At 43.7% G+C, this 26,977-nt stretch overlaps 2 protein-coding genes across 2 annotated transcripts in view; one reads left to right on the plus strand and one right to left on the minus strand.

The window, feature by feature from the left end:
* The window catches only part of NHSL2 (NHS like 2), a 72,792-nt gene that overhangs the window by 26,231 nt on the left and 19,584 nt on the right, over positions 1 to 26,977 (plus strand). The gene's annotated exons all lie outside the window — the stretch shown is intronic.
* RTL5 (retrotransposon Gag like 5) lies at positions 20,693 to 24,988 on the minus strand. Its single transcript, XM_037821476.1, is given in 2 exon segments — positions 20,693 to 23,298; positions 23,301 to 24,988. Coding segments are annotated over 2 exon segments (1,632 nt in total). The 5' UTR covers positions 24,673 to 24,988; the 3' UTR covers positions 20,693 to 23,038.

The following is a 26,977-nucleotide window of genomic DNA, read 5'->3' on the forward strand; positions in this document are numbered from 1 at the left end:
ATGACACCCTGGAATTTCTGCAGTTTTTCACATAGTTGTCCCTGATCTCATTTTGTCGACTTTGTTTTAACACTTGATTAGGATATTGTGGTAAGTTTCTGAAACTTACCAGGAGTTGTTTTTTTTCTTTGTAACAGCCTTATTGAGATATAATTCACATACCATACAATTCACCCATTTAAGGTATACAATTTGGTGGTTTTTAGTATATATTCGCAAAGGTGTGCAACCATCACCACAATCAATTTTAGAACATTTTCATCATCCCAGAAAGAAACCCTGTACTCATTGCTCCCCGTCCCCACCCACAGCTCTAGGCAACCACTGATCTACTTTCCTATTTGCCTACTGTGTACATTTACTATAAATGGAATCATATAATTTGTGTCTGACTTCTTTCATTTTGCATAATGTCTTCAAGGTTTGTCCATGTTGAAGTGTGTGTCAGAACTCCATTCTTTTTTATGGCTGAATAATATTCCATTGGATGGATGTACCACAGTTTGTTTATCCATTCCTCAGTTGATGGATGTTTGGGTTGTTTTCACCTTTTGGCCATTATGGATAATGCTGCTATGAATATTCTCATACAAGAGAAATATGTTTTCATTTCTCTTGGATATTTGGGCTGTTTTCACCTTTTTTGACTAGTATGAAAAATGCTGCTATGGATGTTCTCATACAAGTTTTTGTGTGGACAAACCTTGGGCATATACTGTGCCTAGGAGTGGAATTTTGGGGGCATATAGTACCTCTATATCTAACATTTTTTCCATTTTTTTTCAATTTTATTCAGATATATTCACATACCATACAAATCAGCCAAAGTATACAACCACTGGCTCACAGTATCATCACATAGCTGTGTATATATCCCCATGATCAATTTTAGAACATTTTCATTACTCCAGAACAGAAATAAGTATAAAAAATAAATCCCAAATCCTCCTATACATCTTATCCCCCCCTATTGTTGACCCATAGTATTGGTCTAATAAATTTGTTACTGTTGATGAAAGAATATTAAAATATTACTATTGGAGGCAGGGCAAGATGGCAGACTACTGAGTTGTATGTTTTAGTTACTCCTCCAGGAAAGTAGGTAGAAAGCCAGGAACTACGTGGATTGGACACCACAGAGCAATCTGACTTTGGGCATACGTCATACAACACTCATGAAAATGTCGAACTGCTGAGATCAGCGAAATCTGTAAGTTTTTGTGGCCAGGGGACCCGCACCCCTCCCTGCCAGGCTCAGTCCCGTGGGAGGAGGGGCTGTCAGCTCCGGGAAGGAAAAGGGAGAACTGCAGTGGCAGCCCTTATCGGAAACTCATTCTACTGATCCAAACTCCAACCATAGATAGACTGAGACCAGACACCAGAGAATCTGAGAGCAGCCAGCCCAGCAGAGAGGAAACAGGCATAGAAAAAAACAGCATGAAAAACTCCAAAATAAAAGCGGAGGATTTTTGGAGTTCTGGTGAACATAGAAAGGGGAAGGGCAGAGCTCAGGCCCTGAGGCTCATATGCAAATCCCAAAGAAAAGCTGATCTCTCTGCCCTGTGGACCTTTCCTTAATGGCCCTAATTGCTTTCTCTCTTAGCATTTCAATAACCCATTAGATCTCTGAGGAGGGCCCTTTTTTTTTTTTTTTTAATCCTTTTTTCTTTTTCTAAAACAATTACTCTAAGAAGCCCAATACAGAAAGCTTCAAAGACTTTCAATTTGGGCACGTCAAGTCAAGAGCAGAACTAAGAGAGCTCTGAGACAAAAGGCAATAATTCAGTGGCTGAGAAAATTCACTAAACACCACAACTTCCCAAGAAAACGGGGGTGTCCGCTCACAGCCACCATCCTGGTGGACAGGAAACACTCCTGCCCATTGCCAGCCCCATAGCCCAGAGCTGCCCCAGACAACCCAGTGTGACGGAAGGGCTTCAAATAACAGGCACACACCACAAAACTGGGCGTGGACATTAGCCTTCCCTGCAACCTCAGCTGATTGTCCCAGAGTTGGGAAGGTGGAGCAGTGTGAATTAACAAAGCCCCATTCAGCCATCATTTGAGCAGACTGGGAGCCTCCCTACACAGCCCAGCAGCCCAGAACTGCCCTGAGGGGACGGCACTCACCTGTGACACAGCACAGTCATCCCTCAACAGAGGACCCGTGGTGCACGGCCTGGAAGAGGGGCCCACTTGCAAGTCTCAGGAGCCATACGCCAATACCAAGGACTTGTGGGTCAGTGGCAGAGACAAACTGTGGCAGGACTGAACTGAAGGATTAGACTATTGCAGCAGCTTTAAAACTCTAGGATCACCAGGGAGATTTGATTGTTAGGGCCACCCCCCCTCCCCGACTGCCCAGAAACACGCCCCACATACAGGGCAGGCAACACCAACTACACACGCAAGCTTGGGACACCAATTGGACCCCACAAGACTCACTCCCCCACTCACCAAAAAGGCTAAGCAGGGGAGAACTGGCTTGTGGAGAACAGGTGGCTCGTGGACGCCACCTGCTGGTTAGTTAGAGAAAGTGTACTCCACGAAGCTGTAGATCTGATAAATTAGAGATAAGGACTTCAATTGGTCTACAAATCCTAAAAGAACCCTATCAAGTTCAGCAAATGCCACGAGGCCAAAACAACAGAAAATTATAAAGCATATGAAAAAACCAGACGATATGGATAACCCAAGCCCAAGCACCCACATCAAAAGACCAGAAGAGACACAGCACCTAGAGCAGCTACTCAAAGAACTAAAGATGAACAATGAGACCATAGTACGGGATATGAAGGAAATCAAGAAGACTCTAGAAGAGCATAAAGAAGACATTGCAAGACTAAATAAAAAAATGGATGATCTTATGGAAATTAAAGAAACTGTTGACCAAATTAAAAAGATTCTGGACACTCATAGTACAAGACTAGAGGAAGTTGAACAACGAATCAGTGACCTGGAAGATGACAGAATGGAAAATGAAAGCATAAAAGAAAGAATGGGGAAAAAAATTGAAAAAATCGAAATGGACCTCAGGGATATGATAGATAATATGAAACGTCCAAATATAAGACTCATTGGTGTCCCAGAAGGGGAAGAAAAGGGTAAAGGTCTAGGAAGAGTATTCAAAGAAATTGTAGGGGAAAACTTCCCAAATCTTCTAAACAACATAAATACACAAATCATAAATGCTCAGCGAACTCCAAATAGAATAAATCCAAATAAACCCACTCCAAGACATATACTGATCACACTGTCAAACACAGAAGAGAAGGAGCAAGTTCTGAAAGCAGCAAGAGAAAAGCAATTCACCACATACAAAGGAAACAGCATAAGACTAAGTAGTGACTACTCAGCAGCCACCATGGAGGCAAGAAGGCAGTGGCACGATATATTTAAAATTCTGAGTGAGAAAAATTTCCAGCCAAGAATACTTTATCCAGCAAAGCTCTCCTTCAAATTTGAGGGAGAGCTTAAATTTTTCACAGACAAACAAATGCTGAGAGAATTTGCTAACAAGAGACCTGCCCTACTGGAGATACTAAAGGGAGCCCTACACACAGAGAAACAAAGAAAGGACAGAGAGACCTGGAGAAAGGTTCAGTACTAAAGAGATTCGGTATGGGTACAATAAAGGATATTAATAGACAGAGGGGAAAAATATGGCAAACATAAACCAAAGGATAAGATGGCTGATTCAAGAAATGCCTTCACGGTTATAACGTTGAATGTAAATGGATTAAACTCCCCAATTAAAAGATATAGATTCGCAGAATAGATCAAAAAAAATGAACCATCAATATGTTGCATACAAGAGACTCATCTTAGACATAGGGACACAAAGAAACTGAAAGTGAAAGGATGGAAAAAAAATATTTCATGCAAGCTACAGCCAAAAGAAAGCAGGTGTAGCAATATTAATCAGACTTCAAATGCAGGGATGTTTTCAGAGACAAAGAAGGCCACTACATACTAATAAAAGGGGCAATTCAGCAAGAAGAAATAACGATCGTAAATGTCTATGCACCACTCTTATGCACACTTTAGACAACCTTTTTTAGGTTCTAAAGAATTGGGGTAGCTGGTGGTGGATACCTGAAACTATTAAACTACAACCCAGAACCCATGAATCTCGAAGACAGTTGTATAAAAATGTAGCTTATGAGGGGTGACAATGGGATTGGGAATGCCATAAGGACCAAACTCCACTTTGTCTAGTTTATGGTTGGATGTGTAGAAAAGTAGGGGAAGGAAACAAACAGACAAAGGTACCCAGTGTTCTTTTTTACTTCAATTGCTCTTTTTCACTCTAATTATTATTCTTGTTATTTTTGTGTGTGTGCTAATGAAGGTGTCAGGGATTGATTTAGGTGATGAATGTACAACTATGTAATGGTACTGTAAACAATCGAAAGTACAATTTGTTTTGTATAACTGCGTGGTATGTGAATATATCTCAATAAAATGATGATTAAAAAAAAAAAAATGTCTATGCACCCAATCAAGGTGCCACAAAATACATGAGAGAAACACTGGCAAAACTAAAGGAAGCAATTGATGTTTCCACAATAATTGTGGGAGACTTCAACACATCACTCTCTCCTATAGATAGATCAACCAGACAGAAGACCAATAAGGAAATTGAAAACCTAAACAATCTGATAAATGAATTAGATTTAACAGACATATACAGGACATTACATCCCAAATCACCAGGATACACATACTGTTCTAGTGCTCACGGAACTTTCTCCAGAATAGATCATATGCTGGGACATAAAACAAGCCTCAATAAATTTAAAAAGATTGAAATTATTCAAAGCACATTCTCTGACCACAATGGAATACAATTAGAAGTCAATAACCATCAGAGACTTAGAAAATTCACAAATACCTGGAGGTTAAACAACACACTCCTAAACAATCAATGGGTTAAAGAAGAAATAGCAAGAGAAATTGCTAAATATATAGAGACGAACGAAAATGAGAACACAACATACCAAAACCTATGGGATGCAGCAAAAGCAGTGCTAAGGGGGAAATTTATAGCACTAAACGCATATATTAAAAAGGAAGAAAGAGCCAAAATCAAAGAACTAATGGATCAACTGAAGAAGCTAGAAAATGAACAGCAAACCAATCCTAAACCAAGTACAAGAAAAGAAATAACAAGGATTAAAGCAGAAATAAATGACATAGATAACAAAAAAACAATAGAGAGGATAAATATCACCAAAAGTTGGTTCTTTGAGAAGATCAACAAGATTGACAAGCCCCTAGCTAGACTGACAAAATCAAAAAGAGAGAAGACCCATATAAACAAAATAATGAATGAAAAAGGTGACATAACTGCAGATCCTGAAGAAATTAAAAAAATTATAAGAGGATATTATGAACAACTGTATGGCAATAAACTGGACAATGTAGAAGAAATGGACAATTTCCTGGAAACATATGAACAACCTAGACTGACCAGAGAAGAAATAGAAGAACTCAACCAACCCATCACAAGCATAGAGATCCAATCAGTCATCAAAAATCTTCCCACAAATAAATGCCCAGGGCCAGATGGCTTCACAGGGGAATTCTACCAAACTTTCCAGAAAGAACTGACACCAATCTTACTCAAACTCTTTCAAAACATTGAAGAAAATGGAACACTACCTAACTCATTTTATGAAGCTAACATCAATCTAATACCAAAACCAGGCAAAGATGCTACAAAAAAGGAAAACTACTGGCCAATCTCCCTAATGAATATAGATGCAAAAATCCTCAACAAAATACTTGCAATTCGAATCCAAAGACACATTAAAAAAATCATACACCATGACCAAGTGGGGTTCATTCCAGGCATGCAAGGATGGTTCAACATAAGAAAAACAATCAATGTATTACAACACATTAAAAACTCGAAAGGGAAAAATCAATTGATCATCTCAATAGATGCTGAAAAAGCATTTGACAAAATCCAACATCCGTTTTTGATAAAAACACTTCAAAAGGTAGGAATTGAAGGAAACTTCCTCAACATGATAAAGAGCATATATGAAAAACCCACAGCCAGCATAGTACTCAATGGTGAGAGACTGAAAGCCTTCCCTCTAAGATCAGGAACAAGACAAGGATGCCCGCTGTCACCACTGTTATTCAACATTGTGCTGGAAGTGCTAGCCAGGGCAATCCGGCAAGACAAAGAAATAAAAGGCATCCAAATTGGAAAAGAAGAAGTAAAACTGTCATTGTTTGCAGACGATATGATCTTATATCTAGAAAACCCTGAGAAATCGACGATACAGCTACTAGAGCTAATAAACAAATTTAGCAAAGTAGCGGGATACAAGATTAATGCACATAAGTCAGTAATGTTTCTATATGCTAGAAATGAACAAACTGAAGAGACACTCAAGAAAAAGATACCATTTTCAATAGCAACTAAAAAAATCAAGTACCTAGGAATAAACTTAACCAAAGATGTAAAAGACCTATACAAAGAAAACTACATAACTCTACTAAAAGAAATAGAAGGGGACCTTAAAAGATGGAAAAATATTCCATGTTCATGGATAGGAAGGCTAAATGTCATTAAGATGTCAATTCTACCCAAACTCATCTACAGATTCAATGCAATCCCAATCAAAATTCCAACAACCTCCTTTGCAGACTTGGAAAAGCTAGTTATCAAATTTATTTGGAAAGGGAAGATGCCTCGAATTGCTAAAGACACTCTAAAAAAGAAAAACGAAGTGGGAGGACTTACACTCCCTGACTTTGAAGCTTATTATAAAGCCACAGTTGCCAAAACAGCATGGTACTGGCACAAAGATAGACATATAGATCAATGGAATCGAATTGAGAATTCAGAGATAGACCCTCAGATCTATGGCCGACTGATCTTTGATAAGGCCCCCAAAGTCACTGAACTGAGTCATAATGGTCTTTTCAACAAATGGGGCTGGGAGAGTTGGATATCCATATCCAAAAGAATGAAAGAGGACCCCTACCTCACACCCTACACAAAAATTAACTCAAAATGGACCAAAGATCTCAATATAAAAGAAAGTACCATAAAACTCCTAGAAGATAATGTAGGAAAACATCTTCAAGACCTTGTATTAGGCGGCCACTTCCTAGACTTTACACCCAAAGCACAAGCAACAAAAGAAAAAATAGATAAATGGGAACTCCTCAAGCTTAGAAGTTTCTGCACCTCAAAGGAATTTCTCAAAAAGGTAAAGAGGCAGCCAACTCAATGGGAAAAAATTTTTGGAAACCATGTATCTGACAAAAGACTGATATCTTGCATATATAAAGAAATCCTACAACTCAATGACAATAGTACAGACAGCCCAATTATAAAATGGGCAAAAGATATGAAAAGACAGTTCTCTGAAGAGGAAATACAAATGGTCAAGAAACACATGAAAAAATGTTCAGCTTCACTAGCTATTAGAGAGATGCAAATTAAGACCACAATGAGATACCATCTAACACCGATTAGAATGGCTGCCATTAAACAAACAGGAAACTACAAATGCTGGAGGGGATGTGGAAAAATTGGAACTCTTATTCATTGTTGGTGGGACTGTATAATGGTTCAGCCACTCTGGAAGTCAGTCTGGCAGTTCCTTAGAAAACTAGATATAGAGCTACCATTCGATCCAGCGATTGCACTTCTCGGTATATACCCGGAAGATTGGAAAGCAGTGACACGAACAGATATCTGCACGCCAATGTTCATAGCAGCATTATTCACAATTGCCAAGAGATGGAAACAACCCAAATGTCCTTCAACAGATGAGTGGATAAATAAAATGTGGTATATACACACGATGGAATACTACACGGCAGTAAGAAGGAACGATCTTGTGAAACATATGACAACATGGATGAACCTTGAAGACATAATGCTGAGTGAAATAAGCCAGGCACAAAAAGAGAAATATTATATGCTGTCACTAATGTTAACTTTGAAAAATGTAAAACAAATGGTTTATAATGTAGAATGTAGGGGAACTAGCAATAGAGAGCAATTAAGGAAGGGGGAACAATAATCCAAGAAGAACAGATAAGCTATTTAATGTTCTGGGGATGCCCAGGAATGACTATGGTCTGTTAATTTCTGATGGATATAGTAGGAACAAGTTCACAGAAATGTTGCTATATTAGGTAACTTTCTTGGGGTAAAGTAGGAACAGGTTGGAAGTAAAGCAGTTATCTTAGGTTAGTTGTCTTTTCCTTACTCCCTTGTTATGGTCTCTTTGAAATGTTCTTTTATTGTATGTTTTTTTTTTTTTTTTAATTTTTTTTCATACAGTTGATTTAAAAAAGAAGGGAAATTTAAAAAAAAAAAAAAAAAGGAAAAAAAAAAGATGCAGTGCCCCCTTGAGGAGCCTGTGGAGAATGCAGGGGTATTGGCCTACCCCACCTCGATGGTTGCTAACATGACCACAGACATAGGGGACTGGTGGTTTGATGGGTTGAGCCCTCTACCAAAGGTTTTACCCTTGGGAAGACGGTTGCTGCAAAGGAGAGGCTAGGCCTTCCTATAATTGTGCCTAAGAGCCTCCTCCCGAATGCCTCTTTGTTGCTCAGATGTGGCCCTCTCTCTCTGGCTAAGCCAACTTGAAAGGTGAAATCACTGCCCTCCCCCCGACGTGGGATCAGACACCCAGGGGAGTGAATCTCCCTGGCAACGTGGAATATGACTCCCGGGGAGGAATGTAGACCCGGCATCGTGGGACGGAGAACATCTTCTTGACCAAAAGGGGGATGTGAAAGGAAATGAAATAAGCTTCAGTGGCAGAGAGATTCCAAAAGGAGCCGAGAGGTCACTCTGGTGGGCACTCTTACGCACAATTTAAACAACCCTTTTTAGGTTCTAAAGAATTGGGGTAGCTGGTGGTGGATACCTGAAACTATCAAACTACAACCCAGAACCCATGAATCTCGAAGACAGTTGTATAAAAATGTAGCTTATGAGGGGTGACAATGGGATTGGGAAAGCCATAAGGACCACACTCCACTTTGTCTAGTTTATGGATGGATGAGTAGAAAAATAGGGGAAGGAAACAAACAAACAAACAGACAAAGGTACCCAGTGTTCTTTTTTACTTCAATTGCTCTTTTTCACTTTAATTATTATTCTTGTTATTTTTGTGTGTGTGCTAATGAAGGTGTCAGGGATTGATTTAGGTGATGAATGTACAACTATGTAATGGTACTGTGAACAATCGAATGTACGATTTGTTTTGTATGACTGCATGGTATGTGAATATATCTCAATAAAATGAAGATTAAAAAAAATTACTATTAACTATAGTCCATAGTTTGCAATAGCTATTTTTTTCCCATATACCCCTTTATTATTTTTTTAAATTGTAGTAGTTCATGCAAGAACTTATCTCTATTTATAGTGTTAATTGGTCTAACTTTTTGAGGAACTACCCACCTGCTTTCTAAGGGGGGTGTACCATTTTACATTCCCACCAGCAATGTATGAGGATTCCAGTTTCTGCACATACTCTCCAACGCTTGTTATTGTCCATATTTTTTATTTTAACTCTTTTTATGGGCGTGAAGTGGTATCTCATTGCAGTTTTTATTTATTTGCCTAATGACTAATGATATTGAGCATCTTTTCATTTTGTTTATTGGCCATTTGAATGTACTCTTTGGAGAAATGTCTATTCAGATCCTTTGCCCATTTTTAATTGGGTTATTTGTCTTTTTATTTTTGAGTTGTAAGAGTTCTTCACATATTCTAGATACAAGTCCCTTACAAGATATATGATTTGCAAATATTTTCTCCCATTCTGGGGATGTCCTTTCACTTTCTCGATAGTGTCTTATGTGGCACAAAAGTTTTAATTTTGATGAAGTGCAATTTATCTATTTATTTTTTCTTTTGTTGCTCATGCCTTTGGTGTCATAGCTGAGAAAACATTGCCTAATCCACGGTCATGAAGATTTACACCTATGTTTCCTTCTAAGAATTTTATAGTTTTAGTTCTTACATTTATGTCCTTGTTCCATTTTGGATTATTTTTTGTATATGGTGTGAGAGGAAGGTCCAACTTCATTCTTTTTTTGCATATGGACATCTAGTGGTCCCAGCACCATTTGTTGAAAAGACTATTCTTTCTCCCATTGAATGGCCTTGGCACCCTTGTTGAAAATCAGTTGACCATAAATGTGAGTATTTCTTTCTGGCCTCTAAATTCCATTCCATTGATCTCTATGTCTATTTTTATGCCAGTTGCACATAGTCTTGATTATTGTAGATTTGGAGTAAGTTTTGAAATTGGGATGTGAGAGTCATCCAACTTCGTACCTTTTCCAAGATTGTTTTGCCTATTCTGATTTGAATTTACATATGAATGTTAGGATCAGCTTGTCAGTTTTTACTAAGAAGCCAGCTGGGATTCTGACAGAGATTGCATTGAATCTGTAGATCAGTTTGGGGAGTATTGCTGTCTTAATGATATTAAATTTTTTGATCTAATTTCTTTCAGCAATGTTTTATAGTTTTTAGTTTACAAGTCTTCCACATCTTTTGTTAAATTTATTCCTAAATGTTTTATTCTTTTGATGATATTGTAAATGGAGTTGTTTTCTTAATTTCATTTTTGGATTGTCCATTGCAAGTGAACAGAAATACAGTTTTTTAATATATTGATCTTGTATCTGTAACCTTGCTGAACTTGTTCGTTAGTCCTGATGGTTTTTTAGTGAATTTCTTTGGATTTTCTATATACAAGATCATGTCATCTGTAAATATAGTTTTACTTATTCCTTTCTATTCAAGATGTCTTTTATTTTTCTTGCCTAATTGTCCTGGCTAGAACCTCCAGTATAGTGTGGAATAGAAGGGGCAAGAGTGGACATCCTTGTCATGTTCCTGATCTTAGGGGAAAAACATCCAGTGTTTACCTTTAAGTATGGTGTTAGCTATGAGTTTTTAATAGATGTCCTTTATCACATTGAGGAATTTCCTTCTCTTCCTATTTTGTTGACTTTGTTTCTATGAAAGGTGTTAGATTTTGTCAAATGTTTTTTCTGTATCTACTGAGATGATCATGTGGTGTTTGTTTTTTATTCTATTGATATGGTGTATTACATTAATTGATTATTGGATGTTAACTTTGCATTCCTGGGATAAATCTCACTTGATCCTTTTTATATGTTGCACATATGTGGTGAGGATTTTCACATCTATATTCATAAGAGATATTGGTCTATAGTTTTCTCTTTTCTTGTGATGTCCTTGTCTGGTTTTGGTATTAGTGTAATACTGGCCTCATAGGATGAGTTGGTAAGTGTTCCCTCCTCATCTATTTTTTTGGAAGAGTTTGTGAAGAACTGGTATTAGTTCTTCTTTAAATGGATGGTAGAATTAGCAGTGAAGCCATCTGTGCCTACACTTTTCTCTGAACATATTTTTTTTATTATTACTAATTTAGTCATTTTACTTGTTAAAGGTCTATTCAGATTTTCTCTTTCTTCTGCAGTCAATTTCAATAATTTGTGTCTTTTGGTAGTTGTGTCTTTCTCGTCCATTTCATCTAAGTTGTCTAATTTATTGTCAAATAATTGTTGATAGTATTCCTTTATAATCCTTTTTATTTCTGTAAGGTTTATAGAGTACTGCCCTTCTTTCATGTCTGATTTTAGTCATTGGAGTCCTCTCTCTTTTTTTGTTGGTCAGTCTGGCTAAGCAAGGTTCTTTTGAATTTTCATTTGGCTCTCAGCCTCCTTTTGTTTATGTTTGGGAGCCTTGGCTGATCTAAGAGCATACATATATTTCTTTTATAATCAGGAAGATTGGCCTTCTCCACATTCCAGCATGTGAAGCTCTCCTCCTGAACCCCCAAAGCAGATTCAATTTGAACCAGTCTCTCTAGCAGCCAGTGGTTATGGAACCTAAGACCATCAGAATCACTCCCTCTTACCTTGGAAAGGAAGCTGCAGCCTTTTTAGCACATGGCCATTGGCAGACTATTGCTTGTTTCTGGGTAAAGATGAGCGCCTGGGGGGAAGAGCAGAAGGCACTGGGCCCTGGCCAGCCAGGACCCCCTAGCAAGGCATCATAGGCACAACTGATCCCTGGTCTTTATGACCAGTACTCACTTTGAGTCTTAAATGGGAATGGCAGCAAGTTAGAAAAGCAGAGGCCTACTGCTATTCCCACCATATGTCTCCTTGGTCACAGCGCCCAGGACCATCCTGTCCTGGTTAGCAGGACCACTCAGTTGACAGGTGGTACAGCCAGGGAGTCAGGAAAAAGCATTTGGTATTTTGGGAAAGTGCCGATTCTGACTGGTGTTCTTGGGTGACTGACACAGATGATAATCTTTCTCCCTCTCGCTGCAAGCCCCAAGCCTGGCTGGGGTGGTAGGATAGAAGCATTCATTAGTTCAGAAATTGTCTTAGAGCCAATCAAATGTCTGCTTAAAGATTATTTCTAGACTAATGGGAAGTCTGTGTGTGCAAACAAGTCCACATTTTAAAATGGAGTAAAGCTCACCAAGATTTCACTGGCACAGAAGTGGAAATAAATCAGCTCTTAGGGATGGGCGTGTGGTGAACTTGAAACTCAAACCATGTGTGACAGCCTCAGCCCCACCCTGAGCTGCTGACTCAGGACCAAGAGGAAGAAGGAGCTGCCAGACTTCATGATTTCTATAAACAGTTCTTGAAAGAGAAACCACACACTTGTCTTTCTGCCAGCCCCCAGCTTCTCCCTGCAGCTTACCAGGCAGCCCTTGTCTTTTCTCTGACACCCTGGGGTAGGGCTTCTTAACTTGAGTTCCGTGGACCTCCGAGGAGTGTGTGCATAGGATTCAGGGGGTCTGTGATCTTGGATGGGAAAATTATTTAATCTTTTCTTTCACTAACCTCTAACAGAAATTTAGCATTTCCTCAAATTAGGAACATAGGCAACAGGCCATAATAGCATTTAGCATGATCTGTGACTATCACCAATAGATATCACAAATGTTTTCAAATCACATTACAGTTGTGGCAAGTATCTCAAAATATCCTTGATGCTCATCACCACTTCTAACCTTCTAAACTGCAGACCTGCCACTAAATCTTGTGATTCAATGCAGTAATAAAACAATAATATAATTAGATCACAAATAGTTTTACAAATATTTTGATAACTATTTCAATATGATTGGTTTCCTCTATAATTCTATGTATTTTATTTTATGCATCTGAAAACATTATTCTGAGAAGGGATCCAGAAGTTTCACCAGACAGCCAGAGGGGTCCATGACCTAAAAAAGGTTAAGATCCCTGCCCTGGATCTTGGCACTCTCCTGCTCCACTGGCCTCATTTCTGATCCACAGCACTTTGCCTGTTTGCCAGAGCATTCAAAAGCACTTGCATGCTAGTGACATTGGGCAAGTTAATCTTTCTGTGTCCAGTTTCCTCATCTGCAAAATGGGGAATAAGAATGCTCCCCACCTTACAGGGTTGCTGTGATGATTCAATAAAGTGATAAAGTAAAGCATTTAATGGCTCAGCACATAGTGCTAATTTTAGCTATTTTTATTGTTGTTGGTGGTTCATATCAATTGTCTCATTTAGTAAATACTATTATTATCACCATTTTCAGAAAAAGGTAACTGGGGCTCAGAGAGGTGAAGTAACCAACCCAAGAGCATACAGCAAGGAAGTGACAGAACGAGGGTTCAAAGCCAGGTCTATGCAACTCTCAAGCCCAGGGGAGGCAACACTCCACTACCCCGCTCAGAGGACGGGATGGACCCCAGAGAGATGGAGGCCATTGACAGGGTACTCAACTAGGAATGGACAACCAGGTCTGCAAGCTCCTGCTTTCTCTTCCCTACTTGTTCCTACTGCCTACACCTCCAGCCATCTGTGGGGCTTCAAGCTCTCTTTGCATACCAGCCAGCCCTCAGCCAGATCTTAGGAGGCCAGCTCTCCTCCCAAAGGCCATCTGCCAAAGGGAAACGTCCATGTTCTCACACAACAGCAGCCTTGCAGCAATGAATTCATTTTGCAGTCAAGGATTAGCCTCTGCTGTCAAGTAGAGCTCAAGCCTCACGGTTGGGAGTGGGGTGAGGGGCTTGAGTGGAGATTCAGAAGGGCAGACACCTGTCTGGGGAATGAAGGCAGTTTCGCAGAGGAAGTAGTCTTTGATCTGAGTAGAAGATTGCCATTTGGAGTGGCACCAGGAGGGTTCGTGAATTTTTTTCTTAAACTTTTTATTTTGAAATAATTTCAAACTTATGAGATAGTTGCAAAAATAATACAAAACCCATACAGAGAACTCCAACATGCCCCCCCACCCAGTTACCCAGATCCACCAATTTTAACATTTTGCCGCATTTGCTCTATTATTCTATATATTCATTTATCTATATATCTATTTAAAATCTATAGATATATTTTCTAAGCATTTGAGAGTATGTTGTATACATCATGTTCCTTGAACACATAATACTTCCATGTACATTTCTTAAGAACTAAGGATATTACGTAACCACCTTAAGAATAGCTATCAAGTTCAAGAACTTTATCACTGACAATATAGTCTCTATCCAAAATTTTTTTCATATGTCCCAATAATGTCCTTTTGGACATTATTTGGGCCTTTTCTCCTCCATTATTAGGTCTAGTCCAGGACCATGTATTGCATTGAATTATCATTGACTCTTTGGTTGTTTTTTATTTTAATTGTGGGACCATATGTACAACATAAACTATCCCATCTCAACCCCTCCTGAACATACCTTTCAGTGGGATTAATCACATTCACAATATTGGGCTGCCCTCATCACCATCCATTTCCAGAACTTTCCCATAACCCCAAACAGAAACCCTACACTTGTTATGCATTAAGTCCCCATTCCCCCCTCCCTCCTCTGCCCCTGGTAACCTGCATTCTACTTTCTGTTTCTATGCTTTTGCATATTCTAGCTTTTCATAAAAGGGGAATCATACAATATCTGTCCCTTTGTGTCTGACTTATTTCTCTCAACGTGAGTCCTCAGGGTTCCTTCATGTAGTGGCATAATCTAAACTTCATTCCTTTTTAGGGCTGAATAATATTCCCTTATATGTATATACCCCATTTTGTTTATCCATTCATCTGCTGATGGACATTTGGGTTGCTTCCACCTTTTGGCTATTGTGCATAACGCTGCCATGTGCAGAGATCTGAGTCCCTTCTTTCGGTTCTTTTGGGTGTATACCTGAAAGTGGGATCACCAGGTCATATGATAGTTCTACGTTTAACTTTTTGAGGAACCAACAAGCTGTTTCCACAGCAGCTGCACTATTTTACATTTCCACCAACAATATAAGAGGGTTCCTATATCTCCACATCCTCACCTGCACATACTATTTCCCATTTTTAAAATAATAGCCATGCTAGTGGGTATGAAGTGGTATCTCATTGTTTTGATTTACATTTGCCTAATGACTAGTGATGTTGAGCATCTTTTCATGTGCTTGTTGGCTATTTGTATGTCTTCTTTGGAGAAATGTCTATTCAAGCCCTGTGCACACTTTTTTTTTTTTTTATTCTGATTCTGATTCTTTCTGGTGTAAGGAAAATGTGCACACTTTTTAATTGGGTTCTTTGTCTTTCTGTTGTTGGGTTGTTAGATTTCTTTATACACCCTGGATATTAAATCCTTATCAAATGTATGATATCCAAACATTTTCTCCCATTCTTTAGGTTATCTTTTTACTTTCTTGATAATGTCCTTAGGTGCACAAAAGTTTTTAATTTTGATGAAATTCAGTTTTTCTGTTTGTTTTTCTTTTGTTCCTTGTGGTTTTGGTGTAATGTCTAATAATCCATTGCCTAAAAACAAGGTCCTGCAGATATTTTCCTATGTTTTCTCTAAGAGTTTCATAGTTTTAGCTCTTACATTTAGGTCTTTGATCCACTTTGAGTTAATTTTTGCATATGTTGTCAGGTAGGGGTCCACTTTCATTCTTTTGCATGTGGATGTCCAGTTTTCCCAGTACCATTTGTTGAAGTGTTTGTGAATTTTTAAGGCAGAGGGAATGGGGTGTGCAAAGGCCTAGAGAAGTGAAAGGACCTGGTATATAAAAGGCAAAGAAGGAAGAAATTCAGTATGTCTGGAGTTTGGACTGAATGGAAGAGGAAAGAAGGAAGGCAGGGGCAGATGAGATGACATAGGTAGTTTATGACCAGATAGTGAAGACTACCAAAATAAAGTCCACAAGTCTTCCGATAGAAGAAGGAGAGCCATTGAAGCGTTTTTGTATAGGAGCAATGTGACGAGATCTGTGCATTCAAAGGATGTTCCCACACACACACACACACACACAGAGAGAGAGAGAGAGAGAGAGAGAGAGAGAGAGAGAGAGAGAGAGAGACTCACAGAAGGTGGGTTGATTAAAAGGAGAAGAGACTAGAGGCTGGTTAGACTAGCAGGGAGGCCATAGCAGTAGTCTGGGTGAGAGAAGAGGAGGGGCTGAACTAAAGGGAAGAAGAAGTCAGGAACTTCTGGATATTCTCTGGCCTGCCCCATACCCCCACAGGTTTCATCTCTATGTGGTAAGTGGTGAGGAGGAAGGTAGTGTCATAATTGCTGGGGGCACTTGCCCTCAATTTTGGTTCGGTTTGGGCCCTGTGAGACAAGCCTTCCTCAAGGCCAGAGTGCCATTGCTTATGAATTCACAGGCTGACTCCTTCCATTCCAGCCTCTTTCTCATATTAACAGCCACAACAAGAGCCAAATAAAAAGCCAGGGGCATCACTTTCTGGCAACCTCCCCCACCTCCCCACCCATGTCCTTCCCAGGAGAGTTGCCGAGGTGAGGGGTCCCAGCTATACCCCTATGTATGGTAGGCAGGAAAGGGAGAGGAGATGCAGGGTGCAGATCAGAGCCTGCTCTCTGTCAAAGCAAATATCCACCCTCCTAAGCTTTTAAGAGACTCGTTTCCTCCAAGTAGGCCCTGCTGTTGCCAGGGCAACTGAGAACCCTGGGCTTTATGTTTCTGTGTTTGTGGAGTCCCTGGGGAGGAGTGGCCTGCTGAGCTTTCTCTAGTCTGGGCAGGATGCAGGAAGTGCTAGCTGGAGATGGAGCCCATCTCCTTCCCATCCCATTTAGGGTAGTCTCCCGCCTCATTAGTGCCTGTCTTTGTGCACTGGAGATGAGCCAAGGCCCCGTGTGAGCCAGTTCAGGCCCCATCCACCCTATGGCACATCTCTCTCAGGAGGATGTAAGTCTATCTGGGCAGGTATCCAGGAGGGGGGAGCTCGCAACAGAGGACAGTGCATGCTGGGAGATCATTGCACATTTGTTTCTCGATCACCTCCTATGTGCCAGTATTGAAGCTCAGATATTCCTTATTCCAACCTCCTCCTATCACTGAGGAGGAAATTGCCACACGTAGGGTCAAGGTCATGTGGTTCTTTAGTTTACCCTTTCATCTCATCCATTCCTTCCACAAGCATTCATTTGCACCGTGCTGGGCCAGGGGTGCAAAGAGAAAAAAAGATGTAGTTCTTGCTCCCAAGGAGCTCTTTGGAAAGACTCAGAACCAAACAGGCCCTTAAATGTCACCTGGACTAGTTAGTTGCCAAAGCTCTTTCTTGGGTTGTGCTGGGCATTCAAATTGTCTAGGGAGTTTTCTAGAAATAGAAATTCCTGGAGATTCTGAGTCTATGAGTATGGGTACAGGTGGAGGGTAAAGGTTAAGAGCTAGGGTTCTGGATGTCAAAACTGCTGGAGTTCACGGTTAAACTCAGCAAATGGGCCAAGTGACCTTGAGCCAGTCATTTAATTTTTCAGACGCCGGTTTTCTCACTTAGAGAATGAATGAGAACAGTGGGTCACGCTTCACAGGCAGCCAGATTTTTTCTGCTTTCCCTCCATCCCTTAGGAGCAGGGCTCTTATGCCCCTTGCCATCCTTGTCCCCCTTCTCCTAACTCTCCTCTTCCCATCCTTCTTTTCTTTAATTCTGATATTTTCTTACTCCTGGCATGGAAAAGATCTTCTGTGAGGTACGACCTGGTCCCCTTCCGTCAGGCAGCCAGAAGCCAGGACCCCAAGTGGGGTCTGCCCCCCTCCTGAATCCCACATTGCTATTGCAGCAACTCAAGAAGATATTAGCATTTCTGGCAGCCATATCAGGCTGCTGATGCTTGTCAAGTCTGCATCAACTCAAATTCTCAAATTTTTTTTTTGCCATAAGCTTCTTCTAAAGCCATATCTCCCCTACTCAGGCTTCTGTAGTTGGTTTTCTGAATCTGACTGCAAGATCTCACCTATGCCCCTGGTAAAGGTCATTTCAGCACATCCTTCCAGGCTGGAAAGATTATTATTTTTTTGGCTCCTGATTTTATCTATCTGCCTCCCTATCTATCTATCATCTATCTATCTATCTATCTACCATCTCCAAGATCTATCTAGGGGATCCTCTAGTCCTCTGAGCTTTATGTCATCTGCAGATGTCCTTAGCTGGCTGCCTCTAGGTCTCCATGCACACAGCCCATTTATTCACCCACTTCTTCATTGATGCACCAAACTAGAGTTGAGATCCTGTGTACCAAGCCATGTGCCAGGCCCCGGGAATCCAGTAGTGACTAGACTGGATAAGGAAGCCATGGCCCAAGAGGGGATGGGACTCCCCCAAGTTCCCAAATCCAGTCAGTGGCACGGCTGGAATGGAATCCAGGGCTCTTTTCCCTATACCCACAGGGCTGCCAGCTGCAGGATTGGGGCAAGGCTGACCCCTATTTTTCTCCTACTTTCCCCCACCTGCTCTGATTGGCCATTACACAACCTGGGCTCACTTCTCCCTACCTGTGATGTCACAAGAAATTCCAGGCATGTTGGAGACCTCATCTGACCCCTTAAAGCATAACCTGGAGCCCCTGTTCTCACTGATCCAGCCCATGGCCCTATAATCCTGACCCTCCCCAGAAGGGGCATCCAGCCACATACTCAGCACTGCCACTGGCCCACCTTACTCTGCAGGGCAGAACTGTCACCTGGCTGGTTCTCCCAGAGCCTCCAGAGATAGTACTCCTGATGCCTACCTGGGTTGCTTTGGAAAAGATCTAGAATCTGGTCAGGTGGAAACCTAAGCTTGTCAGGGGGCCTTCCTGGGAGATAGCATGGTGTATTAGAGCTGAAAGAGTGTGGGTTTGGGAGCCAAAAGGGCCAGGAATCCCCTGTAGAGCCCAATATCTCTGAGATCCAGGTCCCTCAGCTCTAAAAGGAGACATCATTACCTTCCTCACTAAATTGTTGTGACAATGAAATGAGATGATGTTGGTGAACACACTCAAAAACACGCTGGTTTCCTTCCTTCCTCCTTTCCTCCCTCCCTTCCTCCCTTTCCCTTGAAGGGGCAAAGCAAATGTACTTCTGAAACGGCAGTTTGTTTCTCCTCTGAAATCCTGTAAGCTGGGTGGAGGGGAGAAGGGCAAGGCAGAACCATGAAGCCAGCCTGGCCTGTAAGAGTAGGGCTAACAGAGTGGAGGCAGAGAGGGGCTAAGTGCCTAAGTGCCCTTGGAACTGCCTAATGGGCAGCTGCTGGGCTGTGAAAGACCCATTTACAAGCCATGAAACTTGGGCCAGTCACTTCTCTTTGAGCCTCAGTTTCCTCATCCGAAAGAGGAGGCTAAGAATAGTGCCTGCCTCCCGGGATTGTTTTCAGGATGAAATGAGATAATGAAGCGGGTCAAGTGCCTGGCCCAGCCCTTGGTACCTAGTAGGGGTTCAATAAGTGTGTTCCCACCCATTTCCCCAAGGGGAAAAAAAAAGTTATAATCCATTGCTGAGAAAACTCGAGCAAATCCCAGAACTGGGATTCAGTGTCTTCTAGCCCCAGTCTGAAGGGCAGTGAGGTCGTGCTGGGAGGGCCTCTACAGGGACTGCTCTAGGGACTGGAGTCTTAAAAAAAATCATTACCAGCTAGCTCACTGGTGTCCCACAGCACCACCTAGTGTCCAAAAGTGCAAGAGCCCTCCCTCCCCACCTCCCTGACTTCCCCTCCTTTCCCTGGAAGTCCCCTGTGCAGGCTCCAGGTGTGTGTATATGGTTTTTTGTTTGTTTGTTTTTTGAGGGGGTGCTGTCATAGGGTGGTTAAGGCTGGGCCACCCATACATTTATATACCAGTAACTGGACCACTAATGCTATTTTTCAAGGTGCCCAGTCCTTCTATTTCCCTCCCAACAACTTCTGCCATCCACAAACGTATGGGATTTGTAGGGAGGTCCATTGAGCCGTGCTGGGCTTTAGTTTCCTCATCTAAGGATTTCAAGAATTCTGGCTAGGGTTGATTCTGGTAGGGGGCCCAGGAGATGCTCGATGCCTACTGGATGCCCATCTGTTTCCTGAATAACTCAGAGAAACACAGACTTTACACACCCTTTATATTTTTATTGAGGAGAGACAGCTTTAGTGTACAGAACAATTTCTCATCTTCACAACACGGTAACAATAACAATAACACAATAACAAGAGCACATTTATTTCAAACAGGTTTCCTCCCGAGCCTCTGGGAATCCTTGGGCTGTCTTCATACCCCTGCATGCATCCTCCCACCCCACCCCACCCCAACCTGTTTCAACCCAAGAAAGTATCCCAAGCCTATAGTTCCTCTTTCAGCTCTTGTTGCTGTTACATCACAACAAATACTGAAGATCTGGGAAAGTGGGGAAGGGGGTAAAAAGAAGCCCATGCCCCACCCCCACCCCCACCCCCAGAGGGCCAGAAAACAGCTCACTGCTCCTATGCTCCTTGCCTGACCCAGGCGACAAGGGATCTAGGTGAGAAGCACCATGGAAAAAGGCAGGGCCTTTGCTGAAGGGTCCCTGGAAGTGGGGGTGCCAGATACTTGTACTTTGTACTTCTCCAGCAGGGACGTAGGTAGCAAGCAGGGTCCACAGCCTGAAAAAAATAGCCACTCCCCTTCAGGGTCTCTCCTGAGGAAATAAGGCAAAAAAAAGACAACATTTTCTTTACGAAGTTGGTTACTCCTGCACTGTTGGGGGATAGGGTACCAGACAGAAGTGAAAGGTCTCAGAAGTTAGGAGAAATGCTTAAATAAATTATTCTGCATGCCTGACCACATAAGTGGCAGCCATTTTAAAACCTGCTGATGAACTTGCAGGATGATCTCAGCATTGCAAAGAAAGGCAGCAAAGAGTTAATAATGCTTGCACCTGTGTGGTGGGATTATGAATGTTCGGGGTCTTTGGGGGTTTTCTGTCCTGATGGTTTTCTCTATTTTCCAAATTTTCTATAATGATCATGTATTACTTTTATCTTCAGAGGGGAAAAAGGTAGCATTGGGAACCCAGCTTCACTGACACACATACATCCCAGGCTGATATACGTGTGATAAATGAAAGGGTTTCTTACCTCCCACTCATGAATAGCGGCCTCACCAGAAACCAGCCATTGGACTGCCTTCTTCTGTGACTCCTCGTCCTCTAGCGCCTTCCTCTTGCCTCTAAGCTCAGAATCCTAAGGCTGGTCTGAGGTTACCTGTCAGACTCCAGTGAGGAGCAGAGGCTTAATTTACTCATTTTCTTCCCTCTGGCTACAGACACTTTGGCTGCACTTGCCCAGGTGCCAGGCACTGTGCTGAAAGCTCAGTATTGAAGGGCAGTTCAGGCCAACAGTGGATCTGGCTGGCGTTTTGCAGCTAGAGCTGACACAATAAGTGTGTATTTTTCACTGCAGAAACAGTATTTTCTGGACCCCAGGTAAGCAGCAGGTCTCTTTATAAGGGCACCTATGTCTGTACCCATTAACTCCCAGTAGGCAGTCACCGTCTTAAGCTTCACTGTCTAATCAAAACACAGCTAAAGGTCAAGGGTTGACCCCGTGTGATAAACATGAGGCTGTCCCAGCAGCGAGGCTGCAGTGGGTGCAGTCTCTATAGAGTGAAATTTCCTGTCTCCTCTCAGAACTCAGGGATCCTTTCAGTTGAAGGGCAAGTTAAAGAACGGGTCTTGGGCCCTTGGTCTCTTTGGCTGTCTGGGAAGGAAAGGCCAGATAGGCCTCCCCTCTGGAACCCCGATGATGGAAAGTCTCCTGCGAAGACCTTTGCCTGGTGGTTGCCATCCGAGGCCTGCCTGGGGGAGGTGACCAGAGTCCCTAGGGAAGGAGTCACTCCTTACCATGTATAAGTGAGCTGTTGCTTCTTCTTTCTCTTTCTCCTCCTCCCCCACCCGACTGCCTACCCTTAGGCAATTAGAAGGAAAGAGGTAGAGTCTGCAGCGTGGGTCTGTGTCAACCAGGGATGTCCACAAGCGCAGTATGGTGAGAAGAGAGGGCCCCAGATTTGACAATCTGATACGGGGGTCTGTGGGAAGGGAAGTGGAACCAGCTTCTATAGTCAGTTAAGTACAAATCTCAGCTGAATTGTCCATTTGACATGTGGCTTTGCACACTCTCATTGGGTCTTCTTCGAGGCCCATCTGCTGGAGGCATGGCCCGAGACAAGTGCAGGCTTCTCTGTATATTTCTTAATACCATCTTGCTCAGTGGATTATATCTAGTAAGTGAGCTCGGTGGCTTTAGGTGTTCTGTGGAACCTATCCTTTAGATCACTGGGGCAGATCAGTGAGACACTGGATGAAGTCCTGGTGAGCCAGTCAGAGGGTACAACCGTAGAACACAGGTTGAATAAATGCAGGAGAGGTGAGGGTTAGGAACACCTAGAGGTGAAATACAAGAGGGTGACGAGTTCAGTTAAGGGAACAGGCCCAGAAGCCTGCTCTCTGGCTTGTGGCAGGACTGAGCAGAGCACATGCCAAGAGGATAGCTAGCGCTGAGCCTTCCTTTCCCCAGGTGGCCTTGGTGGGGCACGTGTTACTCCTGGGTCATGGTTGCAAGACAAGCTAGAGTTCTGCAGGTCTTCAGTTGTGCAGGGCTTCAGGTTCTACAGGTCTGGAATGTCCTTAAGCACTGGTCAGTGGATAGGGCAGGTGTGGCAGCAACAGCAGCAGTGGGAAATGAAGTCAAAGGGTGTGTTCTGGGTGGCTGTCTCGCCCCAGCACTCACACACGAATTCGGCCACGAGCAGCTCGGTGCCCCCCCTGTCTCGGAGTGAGTCGGAAAAGCGCTGGGGGGCGTCTTCTAATTTGGCGTTGCCCCAAGTGACCTGCCCGGCAAATCAGTGGTGGTGAACTATAGAATGGTGAATTGGTACCCAGAAGGCCCTCCAGAAGTGGGACCCGATTCTGGCTTCTCCATCTGCCGGGCTGTATTATGGGAGGTGACACATCTAGGAAATTTTCAGCATGGTTGCCATGCGTGGAGAAGTCTGGGATGAAGTATGGGCAAGGGGCTCCTCCATCTCCATCAGCTCATCTAGATCATCATCTTGGCCCTCATCTAGGGTCTCCTCCTGGACTTCTCCATGAGCCTCCTCCATCTTTGGCTCCTGCTCTGGTTCCTGGCCCCCATCTTCATCTTCATCTTTTTTCTCATCCTTATTTTCATCTTCATCCTCATTCTTCTTCATGTTCTTTTGCCTCATCTCCTCCTCCTCCTCCTCTTTCTGCCTCATCTCCTCCCCCTCCTCCTCCTTCTCCCTCATCTCTTGGCAAAAAGCCCTCATGCATCTGTACTGCTCCTTCAGGTAAAGCCCATGCCTGCATGCCTCTTCATCTTCCTCCTCACTGTGGTACTCTTCATCTTCCCTTTCATCGTTAGGGTTCGCGGCAAAAGGGAAGAAGATATCGCAGACCCCAGGGAGTGGGATTGGCTTGGGGACCTGTACTTTTCTCTCGATCTCCACACATTCGAGAATCAGCTCATCCAGGGTGGCCATTTCAGGTGACCATAAGAGCTCCTCCCGGAAAAAGTCTGACAGGCCTTTGAGAAATTGGTGTTGGAGGTGGCAGTCATCCCAAGGCAAGAACTGGGCCAGGAACTGAAAAGCATCTGCATAGCTGCCAATGGTACAGTCTCCCTGCTTGAGCTGGCAGATGGCCTTCTTGGCCGCACGTGGGGGGATAGGGCCACAGAATTCCTTATGGATTTCATCCAGGAAGCGCAGGAAGTTGGCATGCAGGGGGCTTCCTTCCCGGGTGACTGAGACGGCCCAGTCCCTGGCTTCGCCAGCGAAAAAGGAGATCAGAAAGGCCACCTGCTCTGCGCCCCCGGGGAAATGATCCTCGTGGTCTGCTATGAAGGTCTCTAGCCGCATCAGGAACTCAGCCAGGCAGACTGGGTCGCCCGCAAAGGGCTCTATCTGGGGCCGCTCCAGCGGTGGCAGAGGGGGCTGTGGGGGTGGCTCCTTGGGCGGGGGCGGGATGGGCAGCAGAAGAGGGTCGAAGGGCCGGTGCGGGGTGCCGCAATCATGGATCCTGCTAGTCAACAGTTCATCTGAGATATACTCGGGCTCCGCGCACGGGGGAGGCCAGCACAAGACGAGCGGCTCTCCCTCGGGAACGGCGTCTATCTCGCTGAGCGAGAACTCAAAGTTCTCCTCGGCGAGGACCGGCACTGCGGGCACCGGCCAGCGGATGTAACTTGAGACATGGCCCCGCAAGGAATTCACCTCGGCCAGGGCTCTTCCGAGCTGGAGGCCTAAGTTGGCATTCTCCCCGCGGAGGGCATTTAATTCTTCTCGCAGGGCTACATTCGCCCTGCGGAGACTATTGAGATTTCCTGCAGCCTCGGACATCTTGAGTAGCCGGCTCCAGGTCCCCGGGACTCCGGGAGGGAAAACTAAGGGTTGCTAGAGGGGGCCGAAATGCGGCGACGGGGCTCCGGAAGGGGACCGAAGTGCAGCGACGGGGCGCGCTAGAAGGCCGCAAGGCCGGGCCACACCCCCCAGGGCGACCGCCGAGGGTGGGCCCTGGGGGCCAGGAGCCGGCGGCTCCGTCCGGGGCGCGTTACCTCCTCGCAGAGGCCGGAGAGGGCGGGCGGCGACGGGGCCCGGAGGCGCGGCGGCGGCGACGGCGGCAGAGGCCCGAGCGGGAGGGAGCGGGATGCGGCAGAATCTGTCGAGGAAAAATAAAAAAAGAAATGTGCGGGTGGCGATTCCCGGCCTTTTAAGCGCAGCGCGGCGCTCCCCCTCCAGCGGGCAGGGGCGGGCCTTGCAGAACTGCGGGCGCCGACTGGCCGCGGCGCGCCGCTCCCCCACGCGCGGCGCCTCTCACTCGCTCTCTCCTTCCCTAGCTGCAGCTAACTCGGGTCGGGAAAATGCGACAGCGACTGCCCACCCGAGGTCGTCATGGCGACAGCCAGAGAACGTGTTCCTCTCCCCGGGCAGGCCCCCAAGTGTAGAGGAGCTGCTTCGCGAGGCGCAGCTCAATCTCCAGAGCCTGTTGCAAGGTACCGAGAGGGAGGGGGGCGCTGCGGCTGGAACCCGGAGGCCAGATGCGCCGCGGCAGGAGGGAGGCCAAGAAAGAGGACTGGGACAAGCAAGAGAAAAGGAGAGGGAAAACAATTAAAAGTATATTGGGGGGAGGGAAAAAAAAAGAAAACCTTGCATTTTCCATCTTTCATCTTCCAGATGAAAGATTCTAAAAGGCTCTATTTCCCTGGTTCCTCTCCCCTCCCCGCCCCCTTTTCAAAGGACCGAGGCTGAGGCAGGGCAGTGGGTGAAGCCATTCGCAAAGAAGCGGGGTGGGAGACGCCCACAGACATGGGCCCCCAAACCCTCCAGCCCTCCTCCCGCCTCGTCGCCCTTGCCTTTGGAACCCGGACACCAGAAGATAGAGGAGGCATCTGAAGGGTCTCTCCCTCTGGATTTCACTCACTGCTTTTGCAGAAACCTTTTCCACATGCCTCCTGGGTGGCTACTGCCTCACCAAAGTCACCCCAATACACAGCACCCAGAGTCCACCTCATCCTCAATTCCCAAGACCAGTGTCTTTGGAATATACTGATGAGCGCGTTGTACACAACGCTGGCTCCACACTACTCGGAGAAGCAGCACCAGTCATATATTGTCCAAGCAGCCAGACTGCCTGCACCAGGCAGCATGGAGAATCCAGACCTTGGAAACCAGACATAACTAGAATATAATTGAAATCTCACACCGAACTAGCTGTGTGACATGATGCAGATTATCCAACCTCTCTGAGCACCAGATCAATCAATCGTCTTTAAAATGGGGATTATAATTCCCCACCAGCTTGGTTTTTGCAAGGATTGATGATAGAATGTTTGTAAGTCACTTTGCAAGAGTATCTTGCCGCTGGAGAGACTCTAGACAAGGAGCAACACAAATTCCCATGACGAGACCTTTGGAACACAGATTGAGCTAAACATTTATATTAATATTAAAGTTAATATAAAAGAAAACACAATGTGGTTCCTGTTAGGACCTGACAATATTTTTTTAAATATATATTGACAAGAAGGGATTTCTCCAATATAAGAGGCAAAAGGATTAAAACTCAGCACTATGAGGGAGACTACTGGGGTGCTACAAATACCAGGTGGAGGTTACAAGGGGGTATGCATATGTAAAAAATTCACTGAACTGCATACTTAGGATTTGTGCATTTTACTGCATGAAAGTTATATCTCAATTTTAAAAATGAAAAATAAAACCTCAGCGCTACTCACAAGCTCAATGTACTTTCCAGGCACTCACTGTCCATTTCAGGTCTCTTTTCCAAGCCTACATAAGCCCTTCCTTCCTCTTCTCCACTCCAACATTTATGCTTTCTTCAAAATCCTATCCTTTTGCTTTCTTCAAAATCCTATCCTTTTGACACTAATTCTACACTTGGCATTCCCTCCATAATAACTCATACGAGGCTCAAGAGGACTTGTGGAGTTCTGAACCACTTTTTCTTTCATGTATTCATTCATCTACTCATCCTGGGTATGTATTTTGTCCACTTAACCAGACTGAGTTTCTCAAGGGAAAGACTCGCATCTCTTAACACACTTGGGTTTCCAGAAGCATCTAGCACAGAGCTGGATTCCCAAGAGGTGCTTGGTAAATATTTGTCGAGTGAATGTTAAACATG

The sequence above is a fragment of the Choloepus didactylus genome, chromosome X, assembly GCF_015220235.1.
Source record: "Choloepus didactylus isolate mChoDid1 chromosome X, mChoDid1.pri, whole genome shotgun sequence".
In the NCBI taxonomy this organism is placed as follows: Eukaryota; Metazoa; Chordata; class Mammalia; order Pilosa; family Megalonychidae; genus Choloepus; species Choloepus didactylus.